The sequence below is a fragment of the Pelobates fuscus genome, chromosome 5 (assembly GCF_036172605.1).
Source record: "Pelobates fuscus isolate aPelFus1 chromosome 5, aPelFus1.pri, whole genome shotgun sequence".
NCBI lineage: Eukaryota > Metazoa > Chordata > Amphibia > Anura > Pelobatidae > Pelobates > Pelobates fuscus.
Window position 1 is genome coordinate 260283659 of NC_086321.1, and position 11222 is coordinate 260294880.

General features: G+C 43.7%; 1 protein-coding gene across 2 annotated transcripts in view; it reads left to right on the forward strand.

Moving 5' to 3' along the window:
- The window catches only part of LOC134612802 (prostaglandin reductase 1-like), a 46393-nt gene extending 37480 nt beyond the window's left edge, over positions 1-8913 (forward strand). For both annotated transcript variants that reach the window (XM_063457247.1, XM_063457248.1), the window contains 2 exons: positions 8281-8399; positions 8791-8913. In XM_063457247.1, the coding sequence (XP_063313317.1) occupies positions 8281-8399; positions 8791-8904 (233 nt within the window). In that variant the 3' untranslated portion in view covers positions 8905-8913. The remainder of the gene's footprint in view (positions 1-8280; positions 8400-8790) is intronic.
- The last annotated feature ends 2309 nt before the right edge of the window (positions 8914-11222 follow it).

The following is an 11222-nucleotide window of genomic DNA, read 5'->3' on the forward strand; positions in this document are numbered from 1 at the left end:
GCTATGGCGCGCTTTGGCACTCCATCACAGACCTCTGCCGGTGCGCTCACCTCCTTCTGTTGGGGGGGGGGGGACTTGATTGTGGAGGGGACGCCTTGAGGAGGCAGGTTATTAATAGTTTATTTTCACTAACGACCAGCAGGGGAAAAATAGACCAAAAAAAAAAAAATATATATATATAATAAGAAATTACAAAAAAAAAAAAAAAAAACACACAAGCAAAAAAAAAAAAATGGGGAAAAATAATAAAAAGAAAAAATAATTAAATAAAGAAACAGCACAGAAAATGACAGACAAACGAATGCTTTCCACATAGTGAGCAAGATGGCGGAGGGGCATGCTATAGATGGCGGGAAGTAGGGGGCAAGTACCCTTGCACAAAAAATAGAGCGGGACGCAGGTTACACTGGCTGATTGGCCGGTGGGGGTGAGCCCGCCTCAGGGCAAAGTTACAGGGAGGGGGTGGGACCCTGACTTGGACGCGCCTTCTGGGCAGCTTCCTCTACACATCTGGCGCGCATGCAGCCTCTCTGGCGAGTGCTCTTGCGGGTGCGCGCAGGGGGGTGGGATGACTCACGGTGCCGCTCGTGCCTCGTGGCGCTGCAGGGATATCCTGGCGCGGCTCCCTGGGTCTTCCCCCCCTCCTCCCTCCCTCATTGCTAAAAGGGCTCAGGGATCGGGAGCTGGTATACAACGTCCTTTGACGTTTTGCTCTGATTGAGCAATGCCGGGGTGCTCTTCGGCTGAGTTTCCCCCCGTTTTGAGGTGATTCCCCTGACGCGGAGGTGACCCACCCCCAGAGCTCCTGGCATAGTATAAGTCCCGGAATTGTACAGTACAGTGTATATAAGTGTTTTGTTCTAACGTTGGAAATACCAACGTAAATCTCTCTCTCTCTCTTTTTCTCTCCTTCTTTTCTCTCTCTTTCTCTCCCTCTATAGCCCCACTTTTTTTTTTTCCCTCACCCTCTCTCCCATTACCTCTCCCCCTCCCCCCCCCCCCCCCCGACCCAACCCACCACACCCGGACCTGCTGGGGGAGACGACTAGGTCGCCTGAATTGGACTAGCAGGGCGTGCGGACAACCGAACACACATAACCAGGCATATTACATTTCAAAGTAACTACACAAAATGGAACTCAAACTAACGTCACTAAACGTTAACGGGCTCAACAGCCCAAACAAACGACGGCTTCTCTTCCGCGAACTCAGACGGCAGAAGGCCGACATAGCATATATTCAAGAAACCCATCTCTCACGTATCTCAGGGCCACAGCTCACGAACCATATGTACACCAGAGCATACGCCTCTAGGGCACTTTGTAAGAGGAATGGGGTTGAGATACTGATCCATAAAGATTGCCCACTCGCTGTAATTCACACATATGAGGATAGAGAGGGTCGGTACGTGGTCCTGTCAGGCATGCTTCACTCTAACACATACCATCTGATCAATGTCTATGCGCCCAATGTCCCCGACAGAGCATTCTGGACAGACCTGGAGACACTGATCCTAGGACTTCCCAGGGGAATCCTGCTATTAGGTGGGGATCTCAACGCCACACCATGCCCAGCATTAGACAGGGGTGGAGGCCCAGGACTACCTAGGTCCCAGAATAAGGGAGGACAAGACAAACTCTTCAACGCATTCCTAGACCACACGGGCCTTCTAGACCCTTGGAGGATACAGCACCCGAGTGTACGTGACTACACTTTTTACTCAGCTGTCCACACCACTTATTCCCGAATAGACATGTTCCTAGTTAACTCGCTTGCCATGTCGTGGTTGAAAACCTCTGACATAAACCTCATCAGCTGGTCCGACCATGCCGACATTGCCATAACCCTTAAAGTGCCGGGCCCCCATACCTCCTGGAGGTGGAGGCTCAACGCCTCCATACTCAGACACCCCCAGACAAAGGAAGCAATCTTAGCAGACATCATACGCTACTTTCAGGACAATGACACCCCGGACGTATCACCCACTACACTGTGGGCGGCTCATAAGCCAGTGATTAGAGGACTGCTTATTAAGACAGCCACACACTTAAAGAAGAAAAAACTTGAGAAGTTGGCAGAGCTCCAGAAGCTCTTGCGCAGGGCGGAAACACGAAACCAACAGGGAGCCACCCCACATACCACTAGAGACCTAGCAGACATTAGGCGACAACTCAGAGAGCTCATGCTGGACGAGGTCAGTAGAGACATGGTCCGCTCCAAACGTTTTTTCTATGAAAAATCCGACAGAATGGATACGTTACTAGCGCGAGCCCTGAGACCCAAACGCACAACGTCTAACATCATAGCCATCAAAGACACTCAGGGGCGAGTACTTAACAACCCAAGGGATATCAACGAAGAATTTACTAAATTTTATGCCCAAGTCTATAACCACTCCCCGACACTTACGACTACGAATAACATGCACCTAGACCTTGTTACGGACTTCTTGCGGCAGGCCCATCTGCCGCTACTCCCAGCGCACAAAACTGCGCCCTTGGGGTCACCCATAGGACACGATGAAATAGACAGGGCAATCACAGCCCTCAAGGGAGGGAAGGCCCCGGGCCCAGATGGGTTCGACGGTGCTTACTACAAAACTTTCAGGGAACAGCTGATCCCCCACCTAGCCGCAATGTACACGACTTGGACAGACAACGACTCACCCAACGTGGACCTCTCCACAGCAGACGTAGTCCTGATTCCCAAACCTGACCGAGACCTCACTGAGGTGGCCAACTATCGCCCTATTTCCCTCATCAACTTTGATCTTAAAGTATATGCAAAGATCTTGGCCACTAGACTCAACCTCATTCTCCCTGAACTAGTACACCCTGACCAAGTGGGCTTTGTCCCCGACAGACAACTATACGGCAACACGAGACGAGCCGTGGACATAGTGTGGTGGGCAAACACGAAGCGAACGCCTTCTCTGGTCCTCTCCCTGGACGCGGAGAAGGCCTTCGATAGAATACAATGGCCATATCTGTTTGTCCTCCTAGAGGAAATGCACCTCCCCGAAACGTTTATCAGAGCGACCAAGGCTCTGTACACCGCCCCAAGAGCACAAATGCTCATCCCAGGGTCGCAGCCAGTCCCCTTTGACCTGAAAAACGGCACCCGCCAGGGCTGCCCCCTTTCTCCCCTCCTTTTTGTTTTAGCGCTGGAACCCCTATTGCACCTCATCCGAACAGACAATGCGATCAAAGGCGTACAGGTTGCGTCCGATGAATTTAAAATCTCGGCTTATGCCGATGATCTCTTACTTACCATAACAGACCCTAAAGAAACAATCCTTCATGTCCTTAAGCTCCTTGACATGTACCACCAGGTATCTGGATACAAAATCAATATAGAAAAATCGGTCGGCATGCCGATAGGGCTCTCAGACGCAGACATCCACTGGCTGCAATGCACTACGGCCCTTAAAATTAGCACACAGCCCATAAAATATTTAGGGATTAAGCTCACACGAGACCACACGGAACTATACAAGGTAAACCACCAAAGGCTAATCGATACCCTACGCAGAGACTTAGACCGATGGCATGACAAGCCCATCTCGTGGATGGGACGGCTACACGCCGTTAAAATGAACCTCCTTCCGCGCCTCCTCTTCATCTTCCAGGCGCTACCCGTGGCAGTAACTAAAAACGATCTTAAACCCCTACAAACCGCAATAGACAATTTCATATGGGCAGGGAAGAGGCACAGAGTAGCAAGACACACACTGTATACCCCTAAGAGCAGAGGGGGACTGGGACTCCCGAACCTCTACCTCTACTACTTGGCAGCCCACCTAGCACAAATTATAGAGTGGCACTCACCGCCTGACACACACAGGTGGGTTGACCTAGAAACACACCTTATGTCCACCGACCTCCCCCAGTACTGGATCTGGGTCCCGAAACCTGACCGCCCAGAGCTCCGTACTTCCTGCCCAGCCATCCTAAACTCAATTCGAATATGGAATACTACAGCTCATAAATATGCCCTCACATACCCTGTCTCGCCTCTGACGCCCTACCTTCGCAATAAAGCCTTCCCTCCTGGCATGACCCCAAGGGACTTCCGAGGTCTTGAGGACACGGGAGCGCAACGTTACTGTCACCTGTTTCAGGATGGTACATTCCACACTTTCGACAATCTGAAAACTAGGGCCCCCCTAACCAATAAAGACTATTTTCGATATCTTCAACTTAGGGACTTTGCCAAGAAACCCAACATAGCAGCAGCGGCCAGGGCAAAGCCCACGTTCTTTGAAGCATTATGCATGTCTGGCGGGCCGCGTACCGGCCTTATCACTCGCTTGTATGAGCAGCTAAGCGCACCCACAAAAGACTCCCAAACGCCCTCGTACATACTGCAGTGGGAAGCTGACCTCCGTCAAACCCTGGATAGCGGGGATTGGCAAGACATATGGGAGGCAGCGGCCAAGTCCTCAATCTGTGTTATTCACCAAGAGCAATGTTATAAAACACTGTTGAGGTGGTACACCACCCCAGTCAAACTACACAGAATGGGCAAAACATCCTCTGATGTATGTTGGCGAGGCTGTGGGGAAAAAGGTACCTACCTCCACATGTGGTGGACCTGCCCGAAAGTCTCCCAATACTGGGAACAGGTAGCTCAACTCACGACAGACGTTCTCAAACGACCAATCCAGCCCGACCCCTGGACGTGCCTACTGGCCAAACCGATAGATAACCTCTTGAATAGAGAACAAAAACTGGTGAACAAAATCAACTTAGTGGCCAGGCGCGCCCTGGCGCAGACGTGGCTCCAGGTTGACACTCCACACATGGACAGAACCATAGGCAATATCAAAGAGGCCTGCCTTATGGATAAACTCACGGCCCAGGTGCGAGACACATACACACACTTCCGTAGGGTCTGGGAACCCTGGGAGGAATACATAGATCCCTGAACAAGCGCCCCGCATACTCGCAGGGAAATAGAGACTACCTTTCGAGGGCGGACGCCTGCCTTCTCCCGACATCGGGTCCAACTCACCTCTACTCATCCCTCCCTTCCCCCCCCCCCTCTCTCTTTCTTCTCTCTCTCGCAACCTCACATACTGACCGGGGGAAAACAACGCTGTCATATGCTCCAACTTCCTCTTATCATGCTAACGGTCTTCTCTTCTCCTTCCTTCTTTACTTGAATTTCAGTTTGTTAATAATGTTAAGTAGGTATAAATGTTTAAAGTGACAGCTCATCACAGTGCAGAGACCATATGAGTTGCCTCAGTAACAAGCTGTTCACAACGACCTCACTGTAAACCGTGAAATACGTATGGCACACTGCAAACGCTGGCTTTTGCGCAAGCCCCTAAAAACTACAATAAAAGGGCGTCTTTCCTTCACCAAGGCACCTATAGATGCCTAGTTGATACATTACAAACAAGAAAGGTGACGGGACAGATCATAACATGTCATATCGATTGCCCTAGTCCACTTCACTGAGCATCAATGGGCTTCTGCGTAAGCCGCACTGTTACGTTAACGGTTGAATTGTCTTCGTATATCGCCATGGGCTTCTGCGCAAGCCATCCAACTGTCTTATTAAACTGCATGTTGCTCAATGTCACGACCAAAAATAAAGAATTTAAAAAAAAAATGATAGAACGTGTGAAGAGCCGTTTAGGCTGATGCACCTTTTTTACTTTTAGGCAGCCTATGCTAGATCGACTGAATAACTCCTAAATTGCGTTATTGGATGAAGGGTAAAGTAACCTCTGTGTATCCCATCAAAAGCTCCCCACAAAATAAGAAAAGTGCAGTTTAAAAATAAAAAAGGTGCATCAGCCTAAATGGGACTTCACATGTTCTATCGTTTTTAATATATAGGGATTTGTAAGTTTCCATGTATATCTGTAAATAAAGTTGTTTATTATTTTTTTTTAGGTAATCTTAGTGGGGTTGTATCCTACCTATTCTAGTTAGGTTACTTCCCCTTCCAGTCTATTTATTTATCTCACCTGGGTTAAGCCCATTATTACCTCAGGGGCCCACTCTCTGATTACGGCGGGGGGGGGGGGAGAGGGGGCAGGGGGGAAGGGAACAATTGCTTCCTGGGTGTTAAATTGGATTCAGTGGACATTCTGTGAATCTCTCTATCCTGAGGCAGAGAACTACTAATAGTGATGGTGGTAGAAGTGGTGGTGGTGGAGGCAGTGGTGGCAGAGGTGGCAGCAATCCTCATGGCCAAGGTGTTCCAGCTTTCAGAAGCCATGGCACTACTGCTGGTGGTGGATTGGGGAATGGGACCTTTTCCCCTACCCTTCCTCAATTTCGGCTTGGGGTTAACACATTGATGATAGTTGGTTTGTTTTTCTTATTACAATAAATTAGGTAAGCTATATAAATGAAAGTTTATTCAGCAAAAATAGTTGTGTTACAAAATGGTTTAGTGCTTGGTGGGCTTACTGCTGTAATGTTATTGTGTTTGATGTTAATATATACTGTGCAGTGCTCTCACTCATGCATGCACAGCACACACTGGACTAAACACAGTCAGAAAAAAATGAATGTTCTTTTTCCAAACAGTTAGCATATATATATATATATATATATATATATATATATATATATATATATATATATATATATATTAACAAATGTATTATTATTACTAACCTAGTCTCACACTAAGACGAATGACTAAATAAGCCTATCTTCTATCTCCCACTCAAACTTGTTTCAAACACCTCTGTCAGCAGCTGCTAGCTAGCTATAATTAATCAATGACCTTGACTAGGAAAGAGGAACTTTTGTTTCCTTTGTTACTGAACAGAACACCACTCTGCCCAAAATAAGGATTGTATTTCCTCTAAACTGTTAACAAACAAAAACCCCAAAACAAAACCGTGTAACAATTGTTTATTGGTAACCTAGTCTCACACTAGGAGCAGTGACAAAATGCCTTCCAATCTCCTATCTTCTACTCAAATGTATTTCAATGACCCTGGCAGTAACTGATAGCTAGATACAGCTGCAACTTAAAGGGACACTATAGTAACCAGAACAACTACAGCGTATTGCATTTGTTCTGGTAAGTAGAATCACTACCTTCAGGCTTTTTGGTGTAAACACTGTATTTTCAGAGAAAATGCAGTGTTTACGTTACAGCCTAGTGATAACTTCACTGGCCACTCCTCAGATAGCTGTTAGAGATCCTTCCTGGGTCGTGGCTGCCTAAAATGCATCCAAACATTTAGTGTCTCCACCCTCTGCATGCAGACACTGAACTTTCCTCATAGGGATTCATTGATTCAATTCATCTCTATGAGGAGATGCTGATTGGCCAGGGCTGTGTTTGAATCATGCTGGCTCTGCCCCTGATCTGCCTCTTTGTCAGCCTCAGGCAATCCTATGGGGAAGCACTGTGATTGGATTAGACCACCACTTCTGATGATGTCAGCAGACTGCTTGTTTTTGTTTTTGTTTTGTTTTTTGGAGGCAAAAAGCCTGCAGATCTACAGTTTCTGGCTTGAATACAGTAATATTTTACTATATTTATGGAGGCATGAGGGGCCCAGGGGGGCTAAATGGTGGTTTTAACACTATAGGGTCAGGAATACATGTTTGTGTTTCTGACCCTATAGTGATCCTTTAAGCCTGATAATGACACAATGTCTGCCAATCTCATGTCTCCCACTTAAAGTTGTTTCCAGTGATCCTGGCAGTAACTGCTAGCTAGATACAGAATACAGCTAAACTTGGTCTCACGCTAGAATCAATGACATACGCTATCTCCCACGCCCACACAGGTACAGGAAATAGACAGGATCACTGCTGGTTTTTCTCACTTAGTAGCTGAAGTCAAAATGTCTACAAGAATCCTGCTTGATAGTATAGTTGTTTTATTAGTCCTCTTTTTTCAACTTTATTGGTCACCATAGAGACTATCTGATTGGTGCAGAGTGGTGGTTTGCTGTACCTGGGCAGTAACCTCCTAATGCTTTCCTGTGGGAAAGCTTTGGATTTGCTGAGATCATTGTTCTTGATAATCTCAGCAAAAGAGGTGGAGCTTCAGCAAAAGAGATCAGACCTTTTTTTAACCTTGGCAGCGCTCGTTTGGTAAAATAAACGTGACTAGGGCACTGTCATGTTAGGAAAACATATTTGTATTCCTAACACAATAGTGTCATTTTAACAGCAAACCTGATTATATTATGTCCACAGAAGAGTATATATAAACAGTAAAATGATGTGGCACTTTGAAATAAACATAATGCTATAAAATTAAAGTGAATAAAAACAGATGCATCTTCCACAGGAGAGTATGTCCACATCCCTTTAATATTTCAAGAACTTCGCATGGAAGGATTTACAGTACAGCGTTGGCTGAGCAGATATAATGAAGGCTTGGAGAAACTCATGCAATGGGTTGTAGAGGTATATTTTTGCACTTATATTAATTCTTTTTTTAAGTTCATATGTGTCCAATATTTCTTGCATCAATGTACTCCAAGCAAAATGCTCCTATTGAAATTTTGATTCCAGATTAAAAAGGAACAGAAATTTAGCACTTAGTTTATTTTTTAAAGAGTTTATTGTCAAGAAAACAAAGTAAAACAAAAGTGAATTTTCAGTTTTAGCTCAAAATAGCTGAATTAGAAAAATCTCCAAGTCAACTATGTCTTCCCTTTGGCTATTCACATTATAATTTGATATTCACATTGCATTCCTAATTTCCTAACAACTCACACTTTTATAAATAACTCTGGAATTCTACTTCTGCTATAACATAAATTAAATAACCTTTTACCTTTTTATTTTTACACAGGGAAAGTTAAAGTATAATGAGCACATCACCAGAGGATTTGACAACATGCCCTCTGCTTTTCTTGGGATGCTTAAAGGAGAAAACATTGGGAAAGCCATCATAACTGCAAAATAAACATTTCATATTTCCATCACATGCTGAGTTTTGTGAAAATATAATTTCGAAAATATATTGTTTTGTATGCCACTTGTCTGTAATTATTCTAGTAATAGATATACGCAAATATTAGCAATTATAGCAGCACATTTTATCTACCTCCGTGCTCAGACTGACCATAGACAGCACTGGTCAAATGCTTGGATGTTTGATGTAGTTTAAGTTGCTCTTTAAATGGATTGCAGGATACAGGTTCACTTCTTCTCACCAACATGGAGGATCCAAACTGAATGCTGCTGGACCCACAACTCACTCTTCTTTTCATTTTCCTCCTTCTGTGTTTGCAATACATAGAGAATCTCATGGCTTGCACATAGCACAGACTCCAGTATCGGGCTAGTATACATCTTCCTTTTATAGGTGTACTATAGGAACTCAGACAACCTTATCTCATTGAAGGGGTCTGGGTGCAGTGTCCCTGTCTCCTTAAGCATGAAAATTAAAACATTGCAGTTTCACTGAAACTGTAATCTTTACACCGCAGGATTAAAATAATCTTTAGTGGATGTCTTCCAGAGCCACAAGAGGCCTTCCAAAATAATGCTGGATGTTCTCACACTGTGCATGAGGACATTTAATGTCTTTAAAATCCACATAGTAAAGCATTGATTCTCATGAGAATTATATCCTCCACAGAAGAAGGAAATAAAGCCAGCACAGAGGTATCTCAGCGCTGGAATTAACACAAGTGAAAACAGTTTTTTTTAATCCTTTATATACGTGGAAGACACCTCATAAGTTAGGGACAGGGGCTTACTATAGCATTAGGAAAACAATTTTGTATTCGTAACGCTATAGTGTTCCTTTAATGACAAAAAGTCATGGGAAATCAGGAAAACACCAAAGAAGAGGTATAAACTGGGAGTTAATAACTAATAAGGTAATTAGAGTATTTCGTGGTGTGTATCTACCAAAATATCTGATTCATAATATCAGATCAAATACCTACCAAACTGAATACATTTTTGGAATAATTTTAGTTGAGGAGGCCTAACCTATCCTCAGCCCCCCTACAAAAAATGTCAGTACCCCTGGATTTAGTAACAAAATAACTGGCTGATCTAATTAAAATCTACCATAGTCAATCCTAATTTTTAAGCGAGTTTTAGTTGAGAGGGACTATCTTGTCCCCATTACAATTATTGTGAATAAGGCATCTTATTAAAACATGTTAAAATAATTAGACATAGGTAATCTGGTGCAAGTAAGAGGTCTGGCTTGTAAAACGTGTCGTTCAAAGATCAGTTTGATGTCCGATACCTTTATGGATTTAAGAGGGGCTGGTATAGAGCATGATATGAGTATGGCTGTGTTTAAGTGTAAGTGTCACCAGTTAATTGGTGGTTACAGTTTTCAGTGTTAGTGAACTTGGGATCTTATCTTAAGTTTCTCTATGTCACTAATTTAAAGTGACCAATGGGATTAGGTGGGCGTATCTTCTTCTACTGATTGTAGATTGAGTTATAGCATCACAATAATTTCTCATTACAGATTTCAACTACCACTTTGTATAAGGGGTTACTCGAATTTCATGATGCAAATGACGTCACAAAAGTCTGATCTCTATAACCCATCAAATAAGCTAACTGTCGAACTTCACAAGATTTTGCTAGACTTACAGTATCGTGTTTGGGCTATAAAGCAACTTTTTGACACATTTAGACTTTGGTTCAACTCTCTCTTATAATGGGTTTTTGTTGGGGTGTTAAAATTGCAAATGGCATTTATGTGGCTCCTTTGGAGCGCTTTTAGACCACGCTTCCCATTACTTTATATTTAAAGCTAGAGTAGATAAACTGGAAGCATAGTTAACATATATAGATTTTCCAGTTCAGCTTTTTTAACCTTAAATGTGAAATTCACTTAGAATTTTCACTTTAGTGAATAACCCTGTTGATCTATCTTGATCTAATAGAAACTTTTCATCCCGAATACTTATTTGACTGATTTTGTATAGGGGGCAGCCCCCTCACTAAATACGTAATATTTTGGGAACTAAAAACGGAGAAAAAAAGCTGATAAAAACTGATAATGATTAGCTACCAAATTGAATATAATTTATCAATATTTTCATGAGAGGAGCTATTCACAGGCTAGCTCCCCCTCAAACAAATTGCTAATACTTCCTGTTGCTTGCTAGATTTGCTAAAAAAAAACAAAAAAAAAAAAACACTTTATCATACGTGATCTAACAAAGATCTGAGCAGGTGAATGATTTTTTAATTAAATTTTAAATTAGGGGCTGGCTTATGGGTTTGAGGAGATTTATTTTTCTA